This window comes from Phaenicophaeus curvirostris, unplaced genomic scaffold, assembly GCF_032191515.1.
Source record: "Phaenicophaeus curvirostris isolate KB17595 unplaced genomic scaffold, BPBGC_Pcur_1.0 scaffold_73, whole genome shotgun sequence".
NCBI classification, from domain to species: domain Eukaryota; kingdom Metazoa; phylum Chordata; class Aves; order Cuculiformes; family Cuculidae; genus Phaenicophaeus; species Phaenicophaeus curvirostris.
The window spans coordinates 115,062-138,097 of NW_027206695.1; the positions used below are offsets into that span (position 1 = coordinate 115,062).

General features: G+C 61.8%; 1 protein-coding gene across 1 annotated transcript; it reads left to right on the forward strand.

Annotated features, from left to right (window-relative positions):
- Window positions 1-350: 350 nt before the first annotated feature.
- On the forward strand, window positions 351-21,699 carry KIFC1 (kinesin family member C1). Its single transcript, XM_069881932.1, has 15 exons — window positions 351-455; window positions 1,734-1,806; window positions 3,054-3,095; window positions 3,985-4,204; window positions 5,853-6,030; window positions 8,628-8,795; window positions 9,945-10,073; window positions 10,169-10,285; window positions 12,487-12,660; window positions 13,973-14,140; window positions 15,572-15,710; window positions 18,334-18,473; window positions 19,105-19,178; window positions 20,040-20,115; window positions 21,564-21,699. The coding sequence occupies exons 1-15, from the start codon at window positions 351-353 to the stop codon at window positions 21,606-21,608; spliced, it is 1,848 nt and encodes a 615-aa protein (XP_069738033.1). The 3' UTR covers window positions 21,609-21,699.
- Window positions 21,700-23,036: the final 1,337 nt, after the last annotated feature.

Here is a 23,036-nt window from a genome sequence, read left to right on the forward strand (position 1 = left end):
CCAGTCCGAGCCCTCCCTGGTGCTCTGCGGCTCAAGCCACGCCCCCTCGCCGCCAGGCCACGCCCCCTCCCCAAGCCACGCCCCCTCCGAGCCCTCACTCGCTCCTCCATCCCTGGCCACGCCCCTTTTCCCCCTCCCCTTGCCGCGTCGCCGCGCCGGGCCACGCCCCCCCAGCGACCGTTGAGCGGCGTCACGTGACCAAGCCCGCCCGAGCTCCCCGGCCTCCGATTGGCTGCGGCGCTTGGGCCGCGGGCTCCGATTGGCCGAGGGGCCCCCCCGAGGGGGCGGGGCCAGGGCCGGGGCTCGCGCGCCCATTGGCCGCGGGCTCAGTTCGAACCGACGCGGCGGCCATGGCGGCGGCTCCGGGCCCCGCTCTCTCTCGCCTCCCGGTGCGAGCGGCCCGGGCCAAGCGCCCCGCGGCCACGCAGGACGACGACGAGGCGGCGCCCGAGCAGGTGAGGGGAGACCGGGGACCCCGGTTCCTCCCGCAGCCCCGTCCCGGTTCGGCTCCGGGCGGGCTCCGGTTCCCCCCGCCCTCTCGCCCCTCCGGTTGGGCCCCGGTTCCCCCCTCCCCCCCCCGCCCCCCCGGGTCGGGCTCCGGTTCCTCTTTCCTCCCAGCCCTCCCCGGTCGAGCTCCGGTTCCCCCCTCCCCCTCGCCCTTCTCGGTTGGGCTCCGGTTCGATCCCCTGCCCCCCCGTCCCCGGTTCGGCTCCGGTTCCGCCCCGGTTGGGCTCCGGTTCCCCCTCCCCGTCCCGGTTCGACTCCAGTTCGATCCCTTCCCCGCCCTGGTTGGGCTCCGGTTCCGCCCCCGCCCCGGTTCGGCTCCGGTTCAACTCAGTCTCGACTCCGGTTGGGCTCCGGTTCCCCCCTGCCCCCCGTCCCCGGTTCGGGCTCCGGTTCCCCCCTGCCCCCCGCCCCGGTTCGACTCCAGTTCAACTCAGTCTCGACTCTGGTTCGGCTCCGGTTCCATGTTTCCACGTCTCCCCCCACCACACACACTCCGGTTTGGCTCCGGGTCGAATCCGGTTTAACTCCCGCTCTGCTCCGGTTTGACTCTGGATCGACTCTGGATCGAATCCAGTTTTGACTCTGGATCGAATCCGGTTTTGACTCTGGTTCGAATCCAGTTTAACTCGTGCTCTGCTCTGGTTTGACTCCGGATCGAATCTGGTTTGACCCCCGATTCGACTCTGGATCCAATCTGGTTTTGACTCCAGATCGAATCCAGTTTAACTCCCGCTCTGCTCCAGTTTGACTCCGGATCAAATCTGGTTTGACCCTCGATTTGACTCTGGATCGAATCCGGTTCAACTCCTGCTCTGCTCCGGTTTGACTCTGGATTGAATCTGGTTTGACCCCCGATTCGACTCTGGATCGAATCTGGTTTTGACTCCAGATCGAATCCGGTTTAACTCCTGCTCTGCTCCGGTTTGATTCCGGATCGAATCTGGTTTGACCCCTGATTCGACTCCGGATCGAATCCGGTTTTGACTCTGGATCAAATCTGGTTTAACTCCCGCTCTGCTCCCGTTTGACTCTGGATCAAATCTGGTTTGACCCCCAATTCGACTCCAGATCGAATCCGGTTTTGACTCTGGATCGAATCCAGTTCAACTCCCGCTCTGCTCCAGTTTGACTCTGGATCGAATCTGGTTTGACCCTTGATTCGACTCCGGATCGAATCCAGTTTCACCCCCGATTCGAATCCAGTTTGACTCCGGTTCCTCCCGCAGAAGCGGCCCCGGCCCGGCCCGGCTCGTCGGGCTCCGCTCAAGGCGCTCAGCGTGACAGCGGCCGGCAGGGCAGGTGCGGGGCTACTGGGCTACCGGACACAGCTGTGGGGCTACCAGGCTGGGGGGATGGGGCTACTGCATGTGGCTGCTGGGCTAGCAGGCTGGGGGGGACGGGGCTACCAGATGTGGCTGCTGGGCTAGCAGACTGGGGGGGACGGGGCTACAGATGTGGCGACAGGGCTACTGGACAGGGCTGTGGGGCTACCAGACTGGGGTCCCGTGGCTACCAGGTGTGGCTCTTGGGCTACCAGATGTGGCTCCTCGGCTACCAAACTGGGGGACGGGGCTACCAGATGTGGCGATGGGGCTACTGGACAGAGCTGTGGGGCTACCAGACTGGGGTCCCGTGGCTACCAGGTGTGGCTCCTGGGCTACAAGACTGGGGGACAGGGCTACCAGATGTGGCTCCTGGGCTACAAGACTGGGGGATGGGGCTACCAGATGTGGCAACGGGGCTACTGGACAGAGCTGTGGGGCTACCAGACTGGGGGGATGGGGCTACTGCATGTGGCTACTGGGCTACAAGACTGGGGGGATGGGGCTACCAGATGTGGCTCCTGGGCTACAAGACTGGGGGGACGGGGCTACCAGATGTGGCGATGGGGCTACTGGACAGAGCTGTGGGGCTACCAGACTGGGGTCCCGTGGCTACCAGATGTGGCTCCTGGGCTACCAGGCTGGGGGACGGGGCTACCAAACTGGGGGACGGGGCTACCAGATGTGGCAACGGGGCTACTGGACAGAGCTGTGGGGCTACCAGACTGGGGGGATGGGGCTACTGCATGTGGCTGCTGGGCTAGCAGGCTGGGGGGGACGGGGCTACCAGATGTGGCTCCTGGGCTACAAGACTGGGGGACGGGGCTACCAGATGTGGTGACGGGGCTACTGGACAGAGCTGTGGGGCTACCAGACTGGGGTCCTGTGGCTACCAGATGTGGCTCCTGGGCTACCAGACTGGGGGACGGGGCTACCAGATGTGGCAACGGGGCTACTGGACAGAGCTGTGGGGCTACCAGACTGGGGGGATGGGGCTACTGCATGTGGCTCCTGGGCTACAAGACTGGGGGGATTGGGCTACCAGGTGTGGCTCCTGGGCTACCAGACTGGGGGAATGGGGCTACTGGGCTAGCGGGGAGGGGGCTACTGGTTTGGGGGGGGGGTAATGGGACTACTGGGTGTTGAGGGGGCTACTGGGCTGGGGGTCCTGGTAGCCCCCGAGGGGGGGGTGGGTCGCTGCTCACCCTGCCCGCCCCCCCCCAGGACCCCAGAAGGCGGCGTCGGTGGCAACTGCCCCTCGAGCAGGTGAGGGGGGGGGCAATGTCCCCCCCTTGTCCCCAAGCCCCTCCCTGTGGTGTCCCCAAGCCCCCCCCTTGTCCCTGACCCCCCCCATGTCCCCGTCCCCTTGTCCCCAAGCCCCCCCCATGGCTCTGACCCCCCCATGTCCCCGTCCCCTTGTCCCCAAGCCCCCCCCATGGCCCTGATCCCCCCCATGTCCCCGTCCCCTTGTCCCCAAGCCCCCCCCATGGCCCTGACCCCCCCCATGTCCCCGTCCCCTTGTCCCCAAGCCCCCCCTCATGGCCCTGACCCCCCCCCCATGTCCCCGTCCCCTTGTCCCCAAGCCCCCCCCATGGCCCTGACCCCCCCCTTGTCCCCATCCCCTTGTCCCCAAGCCCCCCCCCAGCCCCTCTTTGGTGTCCCCAAGCCCCCCCCAAGCCCCTCTTTGGTGTCCCTAAGCCCCTCTTTGGTGTCCTCAAGCCCCCCCCAAGCCCCTCTTTGGTGTCCCCCCAGCCCCCCCAGCCCCTGTTTGGTGTCCCCAAGCCCCCCCTAAGCCCCTCTTTGGTGTCCCCCAGCCCCTCCCAGCCCCCTCTTTGGTGTCCCCAACCCCTCTTTGGTGTCCCCCAGCCCCCCCTAAGCCCCTCTTTGGTGTCCCCCAGCCCCCCCTAAGCCCCTCTTTGGTGTCCCCCAGCCCCCCCCAGCCCCTCTTTGGTGTCCCCAACCCCTCCCAGCCCCCTCTTTGGTGTCCCCAACCCCTCTTTGGTGTCCCCAAGCCCCCCCCAGCCCCTCTTTGGTGTCCCCAGCCCCCTCTTTGGTGTCCCCAACCCCTCCCAGCCCCCTCTTTGGTGTCCCCAAGCCCCTCTTTGGTGTCCCCCACCCCCCCTTCGACGTCCCTGACCCCCCGTGTCCCCCCCAGGTGCCCCCCCCGCGGCAGCGGCCGCCCCCCCCCGCCCCAAACGTGCCCCCTGGGACCTGCGGGGCCAGGTGAGCGACCTGCAGGCGGCGCTGAGCGGCTGCCGCGACAGGAGCCGCCAGCTGGAGAAGGAGCTCCAGGTTCTCCGCCACGACCTGGACGCCACCCAGCAGGAGCTCCAGGAGCGACGGCGCCTCGAGAGCGACCTCCGCCACCGCCTGGGGTGAGCCGCCGGGGGAAAGGACCGTGGAGACCAGGCCCCACAGCCCCTTCCCGGCTTCTCGAGGCCCTTCCCGGCTTCTCCAGGCCCTTCCCAGCATCTCAGCATCTTGAAATCATGGAATTCTTGGGTTGGAAAAGCTCTTCAAGGTCATTGAGGCCAACCCCATCAATGCCAACCCCAAACCAGGTTCCTCAACCCCTTCCCAGCATCTCAGCACCTTGAAATCATGGAATTGGTTGGGTTGGAAAAGCTCTTTGAGGTCATTGAGGCCAACCCCATCAATGCCACCCCCAAACCAGGTCCCTCAACCCCTTCCCAGCATCTCATTGTCTTGGAATCATGGAATTGGTTGGGTTGGAAAAGCTCTTTGGGGTCATTGAGGCCAACCCCATCAATGCAAACCCCAAACCAGGTCCCTCAGCCCCTTCCCGGGTCCTCCAGACCCTTCCTGGCACCTCCAAGATTTACTTGGAATCATGGAATTGGTTGGGTTGGAAAAGCTCTTCAAGGTCATTGAGGCCAACCCCATCAATGCCAACCCCAAACCAGGTCCCTCAACCCCTTCCCACCATCTCAGCATCTTGGAATCATGGAATTCTTGGGTTGGAAAAGCTCTTCAAGGTCATTGAGGCCAACCCTATCAAAGCCAACCCCAAACCAGGTTCTCTAGGCCCTTCCCAGCATCTCAGCACCTTGAAATCATGGAATTGGTTGGGTTGGAAAAGCTCTTTGAGGTCATAGAGGCCAGACCCATCAAAGCCAACCCCAAACCAGGTCCCTCAACCCCTTCCCACCATCTCAGCATCATGGAATCCCCTTTCCCGCCCTTTTCCCCTCCCCCTTTCCCCTTTCACACACTCACAGATTCATCACAGAATCATGGAATTGGTTGGGTTGGAAAAGCTCTTCGAGGTCATTGAGGCCAACCCCATCAAAGCCAACCCCAAACCAGGTTCCTCAGCCCCTTCCCAGGTTCTCCAGGCCCTTCCCAGCATCTCAGCGTCTTGGAATCATGGAATCGGTTGGGTTGGAAAAGCTCTTCGAGGTCTTAGAGGCCAACCCCATCAATGCCAACCCCAAACCAGGTCCCTCAGCCCCTTCTCAGGTTCTCCAGACCCTTCCTGTAACCTCTTATATTTACTTAGAATCATGGAATTGGTTGGGTTGGAAAAGCTCTTCAACCCCAAACTGGACCTTTCTTGGGTCCTCCAGGCCCTTTCTTGGGTCCTCCAGGCCCTTTCTTGGGTCCTCCAGGCCCTTTCTCGGGTCCTCCAGGCCCTTTCTCGGGTCCTCCAGGCCCTTTCTCGGGTCCTCCAGGCCCTTTCTCGGGTCCTCCAGGCCCTTTCTCGGGTCCTCCAGGCCCTCCTCGGGTCCTCCAGGCCCTCCTCGGGTCCTCCAGGCCCTCCTCGGGTCCTCCAGGCCCTCCTCGGGTCCTCCAAGCTCCATTTCTCTCTGGACACACTTCCACACCTCCATATATTTCTTTGACTCATAGAACGTTTTGCTTGGAAAACCCTTCGAAGGTCCTTGCCCTACCTCAGCCCCGCATCTCAACGCCCTCGAGATGCCTCCAGGCGTGGGGGCTCCCCCCGAGGAGGAAATCCTCGCCCCCAAACCTCCTTTTGAAGCCCCCTGGGGGTGTTTGCAGGGCGGTGGACGCGGAGCTGCTGGGGTGCCGGGAGGGGGCCGAGCGGTGGCAGCGCGAAGCCGAGGAGCTGGCGGCCGAGAAGCGCCGGCTGGCCGACGAGCTGGAGCGGCGAGGGCAGGCGCTGGCGCAGGCGCAGGGCGAGGCCCAGGAGCTGGGCGCCCGCCTGCGCGACACCCAGGTGCGGCCCCGCCCCCCGTTTCCTCCTGCTTCCCCTTCATTTTCCTCCCAGTTTCCCCTCATTTTCCTCCCAGCTTCCCCTCCCCCTTTTCCTCCTGGTTCCCCCTCATTTTCCTCCTAGTTTTCCTCCCGGTTTCCCCTCCCCCTTTTCCTCCCGGTTCCCCCTCATTTTCCTCCCAGTTTTCCTCCCGGTTTCCCCTCCCCTTTTCCTCCCGGTTTCCCCTCCCCTTTTCCTCCCAGTTCCCGCTCATTTTCCTCCCGGTTCCCTCCCCCTTTTCCTCCTGGTTCCCCCTCATTTTCCTCCCAGTTTTCCTCCTGGCTTCCCCTCCCCCTTTTCCTCCTGGTTCCCCCTCATTTTCCTCCCAGTTTTCCTCCTGGCTTCCCCTCCCCCTTTTCCTCCTGGTTCCCCCTCATTTTCCTCCCAGTTTTCCTCCCGGCTTCCCTCCCCCTTTTCCTCCCGGTTTCCCCTCCCCCTCTTTTCCTCCCAGATTCCCCCCCTCATTTTCCTCCCGGTTTCCCCTCATTTTCCTCCCAGCTTCCCCTCCCCCTTTTCCTCCTGGTTCCCCCTCATTTTCCTCCCAGTTTTCCTCCCGGTTTCCCCCCCTCATTTTCCTCCCGGTTTCCCCCCCTCATTTTTCTCCCGGTTTCCCCCCCTCATTTTCCTCCCGGTTTCCCCCCCTCATTTTCCTCCCGGTTTCCCCCCCTCATTTTCCTCCCGGTTTCCCCCCCTCATTTTCCTCCCGGTTTCCCCCCCCTTTTCCTCCCGGTTTCCCCCCCCTTTTCCTCCCGGTTCCCCCTCCCCTTTTCCTCCCGGTTCCCCCTCCCCTTTTCCTCCCGGTTCCCCCTCCCCTTTTCCTCCCGGTTCCCCCTCCCCTTTTCCTCCCGGTTTCCCCCCCCCCCCTCATTTTCCTCCCGGTTTCCCCCCCCCCCTCATTTTCCTCCCGGTTTCCCCCCCCTCATTTTCCCCCCCGGTTTCCCCACCTATTTCCCCCCCGGTTTCCCCACCTATTTCCCCCCCGGTTTCCCCACCTATTTCCCCCCCGGTTTCCCCACCTATTTCCCCCCCGGTTTCCCCACCTATTTTCCCCCCCGTTCCACCCCCTCTTTTCCTCCCCGTTCCACCCCCTCTTTTCCTCCCCGTTCCACCCCCTCTTTTCCCCCCCGTTTCCCCTCCCCTTTTCCCCCCCGTTTCCCCTCCCCTTTTCCCCCCCGTTTCCCCTCCCCTTTTCCCCCCCGTTTCCCCTCCCCTTTTCCCCCCGGTTTCCCCTCCCCTTTTCCCCCCGGTTTCCCCTCATTTTCCTCCCGGTTTCCCCTCATTTTCCTCCCGGTTTCCCCTCATTTTCCTCCCGGTTTCCCCTCATCTTCCGCCCGGTTTCCCCTCATCTTCCGCCCTTTTCCCCTCATTTTCCTCCCGGTTTCCCCTCATTTTCCTCCCGGTTTCCCCTCATCTTCCGCCCGGTTTCCCCTCATCTTCCGCCCGGTTTCCCCTCATCTTCCGCCCTTTTCCCCTCCCCCTTTCCCGCCCTTTTCCCCTCCCCCTTTCCCGCCCTTTTCCCCTCCCCCTTTCCCGCCCTTTTCCCCTCCCCCTTTCCCGCCCTTTTCCCCTCCCCCTTTCCCGCCCTTTTCCCCTCCCCCTTTCCCGCCCTTTTCCCCTCCCCCTTTCCCGCCCTTTTCCCCTCCCCCTTTCCCGCCCTTTTCCCCTCCCCCTTTCCCGCCCTTTTCCCCTCCCCCTTTCCCGCCCTTTTCCCCTCCCCCTTTCCCGCCCTTTTCCCCTCCCCCTTTCCCCTTTCACACACTCACAGAGTCACCAGGTTGGCGGAGACCCCCAGGATCATGGAGTCCAACCATCCCCATCGATCACTGACCCGTGTCCCTCAGCGCCTCGTCCTCCCGGCCCTTAAACCCCTCAGGGAAGGGGACTCGACCCCCTCCCTCTTCCAGCTCCCAACGACCCTTTCCATGAAGAATTCCATCCTGCTGTCCATCCTGAGGCTCCCCTGGTGGAGCTTGAGGCCGTTCCCTCTCGTCCTGTCCCCTGGCCCTTGGGAGAAGAGCCCAGCTCCCTCCTCTCCACAACCTCCTCTCAGGGAGTTGGAGAGAGCAACGAGGTCTCCCCTCAGCCTCCTCTTCTCCAGGATGAACCATCCCAGGTCCCTCAGACGTGTCCTCCAGCCCCTTCCCCAGCTCCGTTCCCTTCTCTGGCCTCGCTCCAGCCCCTCCACATCCTCCTTGTGGGGAGGGGCCCAGCACTGCCCCCAGGACTCGAGGTTGGGTCTCCCCAGAGGGAGAAGAACCTCCCTGGCCCTGCTGGCCACGCCGGGGCTGCTCCAAGCCAAGATGCCCTTGGCCTCCTTGGCCCCCTGGGCCCCTGCTGGCTCCTGGTCAACCAACCCCTCCAGGTCCTTCTCCTCCAGGGACCTTTCCAGCTCCTTTTCTCCTGGTCTGGAGCTGCTCGGGGTTGTTGTGCCCCAAGTGCCTGGTTGAACCTCATCCCGTTGGTCTCAGCCCACGGATCCAGCCTGTTCCGATCCCTTTGGAGCCCCCCGACCGTCCCCCTTTCCCCGCTCCCCGTTCCCACTGGCTCCCGTTTCTGCTCAGACGCGGCTGGGGCTCTCGGAGCGGCTCCTGGCTCAGGAACGCGCCCGCGTCGCGGAGCTGGAGGAGCAGGCGTCGCAGCGGGAGCAGCGCCTGGCACAGCAGGAGGAGCAGCTCCACGGGCTGGAGATGGAGCGGCGCGGCCTCCACAACCTCATCCAGGAGCTCAAGGTGGGACCCCAGCGGCAACTTTTGGGGGGCAAAACGACCCCCCCCCGACTCCTTCCACCCCCGAACCCCCAAATCCCCCTTGAGAACCCAAAAACCACCTCCCTGAGCCCTCAAATCCCCTCTGAGAACCCCCAAACCAGCTCCCTGAACCTCAAGAACCCCAAAACCAGTCCCCTGAGTCTCCAAATCCTTCTTGAGAACCCCAAAACCAGCTCCCTGAGCCCTCAAATCCCCTCTGAGAACCCCCAAACCAGCTCCCTGAACCTCAAGAACCCCAAAACCAGTCCCCTGAGTCTCCAAATCCTTCTTGAGAACCCCAAAACCAGCTCCCTGAGCCCTCAAATACCCTCTGAGAACCCCCAAACCAGCTCCCTGAACCTCAAGAACCCCAAAACCAGTCCCCCAAGCCCCCAAATCCCCTCTGAGAGCCCCGAAATCACCCCCTGAGCCCCCAAATTCTCGCTGAGAGCCCTGAAATCACCCTCTGAGCCCAAGACTTGCCCTGGTAACCCCAAAACCAGCTTCCTGAAACCCCAAATTCCCTTTGAGAACCCCAAAACCATTTCCCTGAACCCCCGAATTCCCCGGCAAACTCCAAAACCAGTCCACTGAGCCCCTAAATCCCCTCCGAGAGCCCCCAAATCACCCCCTGAGCCCCCAAATCCCCGCTGAGCGCCCCAAAATCACCCGCTGAGCCCCCAAATCCCTGCTGAGAGCCCCGAAATCACCCCCTGAGCCCCCAAATCCTCGCTGAGAGCCCCAAAATCACCCCCTGAGCCCCCAAATCCCTGCTGAGAGCCCCGAAATCACCCCCTGAGCCCCCAAATCCCCTCTGAGAGCCCTGAAATCACCCCCTGAGCCCCAAAACCCCTGCTGAGAGCCCTGAAATCACCCTCTGAGCCCCAGACTTGCCCTGGTAACCTCAAAACCAGCTTCCCGAAACCCCAAATTCCCTTTGAGAACCCCAAAACCATTTCCCTGAACCCCCAAATTCCCCGGCAAACTCCAAAATCCCCTCTGAGAGTCCCCAAATCCCCTCTGAGAGCCCCAAAATCACCCCCTGATCCCCGAAATCCCCGCAAAAACCCCGAACCCAGTTCCCTGACACCCCAAATCACTCCCTGAACCCCCAAATTCCCGTTTCCGCAGGGCAACATCCGCGTTTTCTGCCGCGTGCGCCCGGTGCTGCCGGAGGAAGCCGAGAGGCAGAAGGAGCTGCACCACCTCCACTTCCCTCCCGAGGATCGCACGGCGCTCGTGCTCTCCCGCCCGGATGAGGTGAGAAAGGCAGGTTTTGGGGTCCCCCCCGTTTAATTTGGGGGGGTTCCTCGTGAAGATGGGGCTCCCCAAACCCCTCTCGCTCTCCCCCAAAGTCCCACATCGGCCGCGAGCGCCGCGGCGACGTCCGCTACGACTTCAGCTTCGACCGCGTCTTCGCGCCGAGCGCGTCCCAGCGGGAGGTGTTCGAGGAGATCGCGCTCCTCGTGCAGGTAGGGGGGGCCCCGTACCCCAAAAACCCCACCCTGACACCCCCAAATCCAGCCCCCCAGCACCCCTAAACCCATAGTGGGCCTGAACCCCCAAATCTCTCTCTGAGACCCACGCAAACCAGCTCCTTCACCCCCCCAAACCAGCTCCTTCACCCCCCAAATCCCCCCTGAACCCCATAACCAGCCCCCTGAACCCCCAAATCCCTTCTGAGAGCCCTAAAATCAGCTCCCTGGCCTCTCAAATCCCTCTGTGAACCCCAAAACCGGTTCCCCGACCAACCAAATCCCCTTGAGAGCCCCAAAATCTCCCCCTCAAACGCCAGATCCCTCTCTCAGACCCCCCCAAACCAGCTCCCTAACCCCCCAAATCAGCTTATTGACCCCCCCAACCCCACTAAGAACCCCCAAAACAGCTCCCTGATCCCCCAAATCCCCCCAAGAACCCCCAAACCAGCTCTCTGGTCCCCCAGATCCCCCCAAGAACCCCCAAGCCAGCTCCCTAACCCCCCAAGAACACCCAAATCACCTCCCTGGCTCCCCAAATCCCCCCAAGAACCCCCAAACCAGCTCCCTGACCCCCCAAGCTCCTCCTAGAACCCCCAAACCAGCTCTCTGAACCCCCAAATCCCCCCTAGCACCCCCAAACCAGCTCCGTGACCCCCTGAAACCAGTTCCTTGACCCTTCAAGAACCCCCAAACCAGCTCCCAGACCCTCCAAATCCCCCCAAGAACCACCAAACCAGCTCCCTGACCCATCAACACCCCCTAGAACCCCCAAACCAGCTCCCTGACCCCCCAAATCCACTCAAGAACCCCCAAACCAGCTCCCTGACCCCTCAAATCCCCCCAAGAACCCCCAAACCCGCTCCCTGACCCTCCAAATCCCCCCAAGAACCCCCAAACCAGCTCCATGACCCTCCAAATCCCCCCAAGAACCCCCAAACCAGCTCCCTGACCCCCCCAAATCCCCCCGAGAACCCCCAAACCAGCTTCTTGACCCATCAACCCCCCCTAGAACCCCCAAACCAGCCCTCTAAACCCCCAAATCCCCCCAAGAACCCCCAAACCAGCTCCCTGACCCCCTGAAACCAGTTCCGTGACCCTTCAAGAACCCCCAAACCAGCTCCCTGACCCCCCAAGCCCCACCTAGAACCCCCAAACCAGCTCTCTGAACCCCCAAATCCCCCCGAGAACCCCCAAACCAGCTCTGTGACCCCCTGAAACCAGTTCCATGACCCCCCAAGAACCTGCAAACCTGCTCCGTGATCCCCCTACCCCCGCAAGAACCCCCAAACCAGCTCCCTGACCCTCCAAATCCCCCCTAGAACACCCAAACCAGCTCCCTGACCCCCTGAAACCAGGTCCGTGACCCTTCAAGAACCCCCAAACCAGCTCCCTGATCCCCCAAGAACCCCCAAACCAGCTCCGTGACCCCCTGAAACAAGTTCAATGACCCTTCAAGAACCCCCAAACCAGCTCCCTGATACCCCAGAACCCCCAAACCTGCTCCCTGATCCCTCAGCCCCCCTAGAACCCCCAAACCAGCTTCCAGACCCTCCAAATCCCCCCTAGAACCCCCAAACCAGTTCCCAGACCCTCCAAATCCCCCCTGGAACCCCCAAATCAGCTCCCTGACCCCCTGAATCCAGTTCTGTGACCCTTCAAGTACCCCCAAACCAGCACCCTGATCCCTCAGCCCCCCCTAGAACCCCCAAACCAGCTCCATGACCCTCCAAATCCCCCCAAGAACCCCCAAACCAGCTCCCTGACCCCCCAAATCCCCCCCAGAACCCCCAAACCAGCTCCCTGACCCATCAACCTCCCCCTAGAACCCCCAAACCAGCTCCATGACCCTCCAAATCCCCCCAAGAACCCCCAAACCAGCTCCCTGACCCCCCCAAATCCCCCCAAGAACCCCCAAACCAGCTCCCTGACCCCCCAAGCTCCTCCTAGAACCCCCAAACCAGCTCTCTGAACCCCCAAATCCCCCCTAGCACCCCCAAACCAGCTCCCTGACCCCCTGAAACCAGTTCCTTGACTCTTCAAGAACCCCCAAACCAGCTCCCTGATCCCCCAAGAACCCCCAAACCAGCCCCCAGACCCTCCAAATCCTTCCTAGAACCCCCAAACCAGCTCCCTGACCCCTCAGACCCCCCCTAGAACCCCCAAACCAGCTCCCTGACCCCCCCTGAACCCCGCAGTCGGCGCTGGACGGGTACCACGTCTGCATTTTCGCCTATGGACAAACGGGCAGCGGGAAAACCTACACCATGGAGGGGCCGGACACGCAGGACCCCGAAACGTGGGGCGTGATCCCCCGGGCCGTGCGCCGCATCTTCCGGGGGGCCCGGGACCTGGCCGAGAAGGGCTGGGAGGTGAGCGAAAACCACCCTTAATCCCACTTTTGGGGTGAAATCGGAGGGTTTGGGGGTGATGCTGGTAGAAAATGGTGGGTTTTCACTCCTTTCTCAGCCTGTAATCCCAGTTTTAGGGCAAAAATGGGGATTTGGGGGCTGATATTGGTGGTGAATCGTGGTTTTTCATACTCTTCCCATCCTATAATTCCAGTTTTGGGGGGTTTGAGGCTGATGCCTGCGGAAAAAGGCTGCAAAGTGAGCGAAAAAACATCGTTACTCGCGGTTCTGGGGTGAAATTGGGGGTTTTGGCGTTGATGCTGGTAGAAAAAAGCTGGGAAGGGAGTTCAAAAACATCATTAAACCCATTTTTGGGGTGAAATTGGGGGTTTTGAGGCTGATGCTGGTGGAGAAAAGCTGGGAAGGGAGTTAAAAAACATCATTAAACCCATTTTTGGGGTGAAATTGAGGGTTTTGAGGCTGATGCTGGTAGAAAAAAGCTGCGAAGGGAGTTAAAAAAATAATTAAACCCATTTTTGGGGTGAAATTGGGGGTTTTGAGGCTGATGCTGGTGGAGAAAAGCTGGGAAGGGAGTTCAAAAACATCATTAAACCCATTTTTGGGGTGAAATTGGGGGTTTTGAGGCTGATGCTGGTGGAGAAAAGCTGGGAAGGGAGTTCAAAAACATCATTAAACCCATTTTTGGGGTGAAATTGGGGGTTTTGAGGCTGATGCTGGTGGAGAAAAGCTGGGAAGGGAGTTCAAAAACATAATTAAATCCATTTTTGGGGTGAAATTGGGGGTTTTGAGGCTGATGCTGGTGGAGAAAAGCTGGGAAGGGAGTTCAAAAACATCATTAAACCCATTTTGGGGGTGAAATTGGGGGTTTTGAGGCTGATGCTGGTAGAAAAAAGCTGGGAAGGGAGTTCAAAAACATCATTAAACCCATTTTTGGGGTGAAATTGAGCGTTTTGAGGCTGATGCTGGTGGAGAAAAGCTGGGAAGGGAGTTAAAAAAATAATTAAATCCATTTTTGGGGTGAAATTGAGGGTTTTGAGGCTGATGCTGGTGGAGAAAAGCTGGAAAGGGAGTTGAAAAAATAATTAAACCCATTTTTGGGGTGAAATTGAGGGTTTTGAGGCTGATGCTGGTGAAGAAAAGCTGGGAAGGGAGTTCAAAAAATAATTAAATCCATTTTGGGGGTGAAATTGGGGGTTTTGAGGCTGATGCTGGTAGAAAAAAGCTGGGAAGGGAGTTCAAAAACATCATTAAACCCATTTTTGGGGTGAAATTAGTGGATTTTGGGGCTCACGAGGCCGGGGCCGGTGCACAGTATGATTTCAGTGCCAGCTTCTTGGAGATCTACAACGAAGCCGTGCGGGATCTGCTGGGCGCGAGGCCCGAGCGCGGCGCCGAGCTCGAGATCCGCAGGGTCAGCGCCGCCAGCGAGGAGCTTCACGTCCCCAACCTGCGCTGCGTCCCCGTCGCCTCCGAGGAGGAGGTGAGAGCACCCTCTGCACCCCAAAAACCACCTCTGGACCCGCTGCGTCCCCTTAGAAAGGCTCCTGCTCCTCTTTTCCCCCCTAAAATGGCTCTTCCAGCCCCAAAAAGGCCCCTGTGGCCCCTCATCCTCCCTAAAAAGGCTCTTCCAGCCCCAAAAAGGCCCCTGTGGCCCCTCATCCCCCCTAAAATGGCTCTTCCAGCCCCAAAAAGGCCCCTGTGGCCCCTCATCCCCCCTAAAAAGGCTCCTCCAGCCCCAAAAAGGCCCCTGTGGCCCCTCATCCCCCCTAAAATGGCTCTTCCAGCCCCCAAAAGGCCCCTCTGCTCCCCTTTTCAGCCCTGAAATGGCCCCTGCACCCCAAAAAAGGCCCCTGCGGCCCCCCTGCACCCCCAAAACCAGCCCCAGGGAACCCCCAGTCCCCCCAAATCCCCCTGATACCCCCAAACCCAACCTTCTTCTCTCCCTACATCCCCCCATGACGCCCCAAACCAGCCCCAGCGACCCCCGATACCCCCAAATCACCCCAGAGACCCCTAAACCCAGCCCCCTCCCCCTCCAAATCCCCCATGACACCCCAAAACCAGTTCCAGGGACCCCCCAGTCCCCCCAAATCACCCCGATACCCCCAAACCCAACATTCTTCTCTCCCTACGTCCCCCCATGATGCCCCAAAACCAGCTCTAAGATCCCCAGATCCCCCATGACACCCCAAAACCAGCTCCAGAGACCCCCCAGTCCCCCCAAATCCCCCTGATCCCCCCAAACCCAACCTTCTTCTCTCCCTACGTCCCCCCATGACGCCCCAAAACCAGCCCCAGCGACCCCCGATACCCCCAAATCACCCCAGAGACCCCCAAACCCAACCCCCTCCCCTTCCAAATCCCCCATGACACCCCAAAACCAGCTCCAGAGACCCCCCAAATCCCCCCGATACCCCCAAACCCAACCTTCTTCTCTCCCTACGTCCCCCCATGACGCCCCAAAACCAGCCCCAGCGACCCCCGATACCCCCAAATCACCCCAGAGACCCCTAAACCCAGCCCCCTCCCCCTCCAAATCCCCCATGACACCCCAAAACCAGCTCTACGATCCCCAGATCCCCCTGCGACACCCCAAAACCAGCTCCAGAGACCCCCCAGACCCCCGAAATCCCCCTGATCCCCCCAAACCCAACCTCCTTCTCTCCCTAAGTCCCCCCATGACACCCCAAAACCAGCCCCAGTGACCCCGGAGACCCCTAAACCCAACCCCGTCCCCCTCCAAATCCCCCATGACACCCCAAAACCCGCGCCAGAGACCTTCAAGCCCCCCAAATCCGCTCCCTGAGCCCCCGAATCCCCCCGGTACCTCCAAACGCGGCCCCCTCCTCACCCCGAATCGCCCCTGGGTGGCTTCGGGGTGACTCGGGGGGTCCCTGTGTCCCCCCCCCAGGTTTTGGGGTTGCTGCAGACGGCGGCCACCAACCGCTCGGTGGCGCGGACGGCGCTGAACGACCGCTCGTCGCGCAGCCACAGCGTCTTCCAGCTCCGCATCCGCGGCGTCAACGCCGCCCGGCACCTCCGCTGCTCCTGTGAGGGACCCCGAAAATTTGGGGGTGTCAGAGAGCTATGGAGGGGGGGAGCTAGGGGGTTATTTGGGGGTGTTTGGGGCTTTCAAAGGGCTTTGGGGGGATTAGGGGGTGATTCGGGGGGCTCTGTGACTGGTTTGGGGGGGTTTGAGGGGGATTTTGGGGGGTCTGGAGGTGATTTGGGGGTGTCGGGGGGACTTTGGGGGGGTCTGGGCTGGTTTTGGGGGTGACAGGGGGGATTTGAGGGTCCTTATGGCTGGTTTTGGGGTGTCACGGGGGACTTAGGGAGAGAAGAAGGTTGGGTTTGGGGGCATCACGGGGATTTGGGGGGTCTCTGGAGCTGGTTTTGGGGTGTCGCAGGGGGATCTGGGGATCTTAGAGCTGGTTTTGGGGGGTCAGGGGGTTGGGGAGACTAGGAGGTGATTTGGGGGTCTCCATGACTCGATTTGCAGGGTCTGGGGGTGTCAGGGAGGACTTTGAGGGGTCTGGCCTGGTTTTGGGGTACTAAGGGGTGATTTGGGGGTTTCTGTGACTGGTTTGGGGGGGATCAGGGAGGATTTAGAGGATCTGGGGGGGATTTGGGGGTCCCGATGGCTGGTTTTGGGGGTCTCAAAGGAGTTTGGGGGAGCTAGGGGGTGATATGGGGGTGCCGGGAGGGGGTTGGGGGGGACTAAGGGGTGATTTGGGGGTCTCTGTGACTGGTTTTGGGGATGTTGAGGGATTTTGGGGGGTCTGAGGGGGATTTTTGGGGGTCTGGAGGGGATTTGGGGGTGTCAGGGGGGACTTTGGGGGGTCTGGGCTGGTTTTGGGGGTGACAGGGGGGATCTTGGGGGACTAGGGGGTCTCCCTGACTGGATTTGCAGGGTCTGGGGGTGATTTGGGGGTGTCAGGGGGGACGCTGGGCTGGTTTTGGGGGTGTCAAGGGGGATTTAGGGGTCTCTGAGCTGGTTTGGGGGGAACTAGGGGCTTATTTAGGGGGCTCTGGGCTGGTTTTGGGGGGATCAGGGGGTGATTTGGGGGTCTCTGGGCTGGTTTTGGGGGGATCAGGCGGGATTTGGGGGTCTCTGGGCTGGTTTGGGGGGGATCAGGGGGTGATTTGGGGGTCTCTGGGCTGGTTTGGGGGGGATCAGGGAGGATTTGGGGGTCTCTGGGCTGGTTTGGGGGGAGATCAGAGAGGATTTGGGGGTCTCTGGGCTGATTTTGGGGGTGTCAAGGGGGATTTGGGGGTCTCTGGGCTGCTTGGGGGGGGATCAGGGAGGATTTGGGGGTCTCTGGGCTGGTTTTGGGGGGATCAGGGGGGATTTGTGGGTCTCTGGGCTGGTTTTGGTGGGTCTAGGGGGTGATTTGGGGGTCTCTGGGCTGGTTTTGGGGGTGTCAGGGAGGATTTGGGGGGGATCAGGGAGGATTTGGGGGTCTCTGGGCTGGTTTTAGGGGGATCAGAGAGGATTTAGGGCATCTGGGGGTTATTTGGGGGTCTCTGGGGCTGGTTTTGGGGGTGTCAAGGGGGATTTGGGGGTCTCTGGGCTGGTTTTGGGGGGATCAGGGAGGATTTGGGGGTCTCTGGGCTGGTTTTAGGGGGATCAGGGGTGATTTGGGGGTCTCTGGGCTGGTTGGGGGGGGATCAGAGAGGATTTGGGGGTCTCTGGGCTGGTTGGGGGGGATCAGAGAGGATTTGGGGGTCTCTGGGCTGGTTTGGGGGGGATCAGGGAGGATTTGGGGGTCTCTGGGCTGGTTTTGGGGGGATCAGGGAGGATTTGGGGGTCTCTGGGGCTGGTTTGGGGGTCTCTGGGCTGGTTTTATTGGGTCTAGGGGGTGATTTGGGGGTCTCTGGGCTGGTTTTTGGGGTGTCAAGGGGGATTTGGGGGTCTCTGGGCTGGTTTTGGGGGGATCAGGGAGGATTTAGGGCATCTGAGGGTTATTTGGGGGTCTCTGGGGCTGGTTTTGGGGGTGTCAAGGGGGATTTGGGGGTCTCTGGGCTGGTTTTGGGGGGATCAGGGAGGATTTGGGGGTCTCTGGGCTGGTTTTAGGGGGATCAGGGGTGATTTGGGGGTCTCTGGGCTGGTTGGGGGGGGATCAGAGAGGATTTGGGGGTCTCTGGGCTGGTTGGGGGGGGATCAGAGAGGATTTGGGGGTCTCTGGGCTGGTTTGGGGGGGATCAGGGAGGATTTGGGGGTCTCTGGGCTGGTTTTGGGGGGATCAGGGAGGATTTGGGGGTCTCTGGGGCTGGTTTGGGGGTCTCTGGGCTGGTTTTATTGGGTCTAGGGGGTGATTTGGGGGTCTCTGGGCTGGTTTTTGGGGTGTCAAGGGGGATTTGGGGGTCTCTGGGCTGGTTTTGGGGGGATCAGGGAGGATTTAGGGCATCTGAGGGTTATTTGGGGGTCTCTGGGGCTGGTTTTGGGGGTGTCAAGGGGGATTTGGGGGTCTCTGGGCTGGTTTTGGGGGTGTCAAGGGGGATTTGGGGGTCCCTGGGGCTGATTTTGGTGGGTCTAGGGGGTGATTTGGGGGTCTCTGGGCTGGTTTTGGGGGTGTCAAGGAGGATTTAGGGCGACTGAGGGTTATTTGGGGGTCTGTGGACCCCGATTTCGGGGTCCCCCTCCTCAATTTCGGGGTTCCCCCCCTTCCCCAGCGGTGCTGAGCCTGGTGGACCTGGCAGGCAGCGAGCGGCTGGAGAAGTCGCTGGCGCGGGGCGAGCGGCTCCGCGAGACTCAGGCCATCAACACCAGCCTCTCCGCCCTCGCCCGCGTCATCACCGCCCTCGCCAACAAGGTAGGGGGTTTTGGGGGTCCCCCCGGGGGGGTTTGGGGTCCTCCAGAGCTTTTGGGGTCCCCCTGGGGGTCAGGGAGGGACTTGGGGTCCCCAGCAACACCAGCTTCTGCACCTTCGCCATCACCAACCTCACCCACAAGTTAGGGAGTTTTGGGGCTCCTGGTAGGTTTTAGGGGGACTCAGGGTGGTTTGGGGGTGGCTTAAGGGGTTTTGGGGTCCCCCTGGGAGGTTTTGGGGTCCTCCAGAGGTTTTGGGGTGCCCCGGGGGTCAGGGAGGGACTTGGGGTCCCCATCAACACCAGCTTCTGCACGTTCACCATCACCAACAAGGTAGGAGGTTTTAGGGCTCCTGGGAGGTTTTAGGGGGGCTCAGGAGGGAAGCTGGGGGTACTTAAGGAGTTTTGGGGTCCCCCTGGGAGGTTTTGGGGATCCCCTAGAGGTTTTGGGGTGCCCTGGGGGTCAGGGAGGAACTTGGGGTCCCCATCAACACTAGCCTCTGCGCCCTCGTTATCACCGACCTCACCAACAAGGTAGGAAGTCTTTTTGGGGGGGGTCCCTGGGGTTTTTTGGGGGGGTCCCTGGGGTTTTTTGGGGTGCTTAACCCCCCTCCTCTAACTTTGGGGTCCCCACAGGAGCCCCACATCCCCTACCGCAACAGCAAGCTGACCTACCTGCTGCAGAACTACTTGGGGGGCTCCGCCAAGATGTGAGGGGCTGGGGGGGGAGGGATTTTGGGGGGGCTGTGGGGTATTTGGGGGGGCTGGAGTGTGATTTGGGGGGGCTGGGGGTGATTGAAGGGGGTTATGGGGCATTTTGGGGGGGTCTGGGGGGGGGCTTTAGAGTCCTAGTGGGTGTTTTAGGGGGGGGCTTAGTGAGGTCTGAGGTTTGGGGGGGCTGTTTGGGGAGGCTGGGGGGTGATTGGGGGGGCTGTGGGGCATTTTGGGGGGGTCTGGGGGTGCTTTAGAGTCCTAGGGGGTGTTTTAGGGGGGGCTTCGCGAGGTCTGAGGTTTGGGGGGGGCTGTTTGAGGAGGCTGGGGGGTGATTTGGGGGGGCTGGGGGTGGCTGAGGGGGGTTTTGGGGGGGTCTCGGGGTGATTTGGAGTCCTGGGGGGTGATTTGGGGGGTCTGGGGGTGGTTGGTTGGGGGGGTTGGGGGTCTGGGGGTGCATTAGAGTCCTAGGGGGTGTTTTAGGGGGGGCTTAGCGAGGTCTGAGGTTTTGGGGGGGCTGTTTGAGGAGGCTGGGGGGGTGATTTGGGGTGGCTGGGGGTGATTGAAGGGGGTTATGGGGCATTTTGGGGGGGTCTGGGGGTGCTTTAGAGTCCTAGGGGGTGTTTTAGGGGGGGCTTAGCGAGGTCTGAGGTTTTAGGGGGGCTGTTTGGGGGGGCTGAGGGGGCATTTGGGGGGCCTGGGGTGGTTTGGGGGGGGCAATTATGGATTATTTTGGATCCTGGGAGGAGGGGGGGGGGCTGTTCTGGGGGGTTGGGGTTATTTGGGGGGGGCCATGAGGTATTTTGGGGGCTGGGGAGTTTTAGGGTCCCCCCCGACCCCCCTTTTTTTTAACCCCCCAGGTTGATGTTCGTGAATATCTCCCCCCTGGAGGAAAACTTCGCCGAGTCCCTCAATTCCCTGCGATTCGCCAGCCAGGTTTGGGGGGGCTGAAGGGGCTTTTTGGGGTCGGGGGGCAGTTTTGGGGGGGCTGAAGGGGCTTTTTGGGGTCGGGGAGCAGTTTGGGGGGGCCTGAAGGGGCTTTTTGGGGTCGGGGGGGGAAGTTTTGGGGGGCCTGAAGGGGCTTTTTGGGGTCAAGGGGCAGTTGGGGGCATCTGAAGGGGCTTTTTGGGGTCGGGGGGCAGTTTTGGGGGGGCTGAAGGGGCTTTTTGGGGTCAGGGGGCAGTTTTGGGGGGCCTAAAGGGGCGTTTTGGGGTCGGGGGGCAGTTTTGGGGGGCCTGAAGGGGCTTTTTGGGGTCGGGGGGGCAGTTTTGGGGGGCCTGAAGGGGCTTTTTAGGGTCGGGGGGCAGATTTGGAGGGCCTGAAGGGGCTTTTTGGGGTCGGGGGGCAGTTTTGGGGGGCCTGAAGGGGCTTTTTGGGGTCGGGGGGCAGTTTTGGGGGGGCTGAAGGGGCTTTTTGGGGTCGGGGGGACAGTGTTGGGGGGGTGAAGGGGCTTTTTGGGGTCGGGGGGGCAGTTTTGCGGGGGCTGAAGGGGCTTTTTGGGGTCGGGGGGCAGTTTTGGGGGGCCTGAAGGGGCTTTTTGGGGTCGGGGGGGCAGTTTTTGGGGGGCTGAAGGGGCTTTTTGGGGTCGGGGGTCAGTTTTGGGGGGCTGAAGGGGCTTTTTGGGGTCGGGGGGCAGTTTTGCGGGGGCTGAAGGGGCTTTTTGGGGTCGGGGGGCAGTTTTGGGGGGGCTGAAGGGGCTTTTTGGGGTCGGGGAGCAGTTTTGGGGGGGCTGAAGGGGCTTTTTGGGGTCGGGGGGCAGTTTTGGGGGATCTGAAGGGGCTTTTTGGGGTCGGGGGGGCAGTTTTGGGGGGCCTGAAGGGGCTTTTTGGGGTCGGGGGGCAGTTTTGCGGGGGCTGAAGGGGCTTTTTGGGGTCGGGGGAGCAGTTTGGGGGGGGCTGAAGGGGCTTTTTGGGGTCGGGGGGGCAGTTTTGGGGGGGCTGAAGGGGCTTTTTGGGGTCGGGGGGCAGTTTTGGGGGGGCTGAAGGGGCTTTTTGTGGTCGGGGGAGCAGTTTGGGGGGGGCTGAAGAGGCTTTTTGGGGTCGGGGGTAGTTTTGGGGGATCTGAAGGGGCTTTTTGGAGTCGGGGGGCAGTTTTGGGGGGGCTGAAGGGGCTTTTTGGGGTCGGGGGCAGTTTTGGGGGGGCTGAAGGGGCTTTTTGGGGTCGGGGGGCAGTTTTGGGGGGGCTGAAGGGGCTTTTTGGGGTCGGGGGGGCAGTTTTGGGGGGGCTGAAGGGGCTTTTTGGGGTCGGGGGCAGTTTTGGGGGGGCTGAAGGGGCTTTTTGGGGTCGGGGGGCAGTTTTGGGGGGGGCTGAAGGGGCTTTTTGGGGTCGGGGGGGGCAGTTTTGGGGTCCCCCTGGTTCATTTCGGGGTCCCCCCTCTCCCCCAGGTGAACTCGTGCATGGTGGGCACGGCCCACGCCAACAGGAAGTAGCTGTTCCAGGCCCCGCCCCTTCCGGCCCCGCCCCTCCTGGCCCCGCCCCCTCCATTGGTTTTATAATAAAGGTTTTACTGGTTTGCATTAATTAGGTGCTGGCAGGCAGGGGGGACTGGGACGGACTGGGATGGACTGGGTTGACGTCGATGGACTGGGTTGGACTGGGATGGACTGGGCTGAAGTCAGTGGACTGGGCTTGGCATCAGGAGCCGCCTTTGGATGGCTGCTCGGCCTTCGAGCAAGAAACCTGGAGTAAGATCAGGGCTCGACGACGGGTCCTGCACTTGGGGCACAACAACCCCGAGCAGCTCCAGACCAGGAGAAAAGGAGCTGGAAAGGGCCTGGAGGAGAAGGACCTGGGGGGGTTCGTTGACCAGGGGCCCAGGGGGCCAAGGAGGCCAAGGGCATCTGGGCTTGGAGCAGCCCCGGCGTGGCCAGCAGGGCCAGGGAGGTTCTTCTCCCTCTGGGGAGACCCAACCTCGAGTCCTGGGGTCAGTGCTGGGCCCCTCCCCACAAGGAGGATGTGGAGGCTCTGGAGCGAGGCCAGAGAAGGGAACGGAGCTGGGGAAGGGGCTGGAGGACACGTCTGAGGGACCTGGGATGGTTCATCCTGGAGAAGAGGAGGCTGAGGGGAGAGCTCGTTGCTCTCTGCAACTCCCTGAGAGGAGGTTGTGGAGAGGAGGGAGCTGGGCTCTTCTCCCAAGGGCCAGGGGACAGGACGAGAGGGAACGGCCTCAAGCTCCACCAGGGGAGCCTCAGGATGGACAGCAGGATGGAATTCTTCATGGAAAGGGTCGCTGGGAGCTGGAAGAGGGAGGGGGTCGAGTCCCCTTCCCTGAGGGGTTTAAGGGCCGGGAGGACGAGGCGCTGAGGGACACGGGTCAGTGATCGATGGGGATGGTTGGACTCCATGATCCTGGGGGTCTCCGCCAACCTGGTGACTCTGTGAGTGTGTTAAAGGGGAAAGGGGGAGGGGAAAAGGGCGGGAAAGGGGGAGGGGAAAAGGGCGGGAAAGGGGGAGGGGAAAAGGGCGGGAAAGGGGGAGGGGAAAAGGGCGGGAAAGGGGGAGGGGAAAAGGGCGGGAAGAGGGAAGGAGGGAAAGGAGGAAAAGGGAGCGAGGGAAGGGGGAGCGCAAGGAGAAGGTGGAGGGTTTTGAGGTTCTCCAAAGGGATCTGAACAGGCTGGATCTGTGGGCTGAGACCAACGGGATGAGGGTTAACGAGGCCAAATGGCGGGTCCTGCCCTTGGGGCACAACAACCCTGAGCAGCTCCAGACCAGGAGAAAAGGAGCTGGAAAGGACCTGGAGAAGGACACGAGCCAGCAGGGGCCCAGGGGGCCAAGGAGGCCAAGGGCATCTGGGCTTGGAGCAGCCCCGGCGTGGCCAGCAGGGCCAGGGAGGTTCTTCTCCCTCTGGGGAGACCCAA

Coding starts and splice junctions, on each gene's coding strand:
- KIFC1 (XM_069881932.1), top strand. CDS start 351: ATGGCGGCGGCTCCGGGCCCCGCTCTCTCTCGCCTCCCGGTGCGAGCG. Junction 8,796..9,944: donor ACCTCATCCAGGAGCTCAAG/GTGGGACCCCAG, acceptor CCGTTTCCGCAG/GGCAACATCCGCGTTTTCTG. Junction 14,141..15,571: donor CCGTCGCCTCCGAGGAGGAG/GTGAGAGCACCC, acceptor TCCCCCCCCCAG/GTTTTGGGGTTGCTGCAGAC.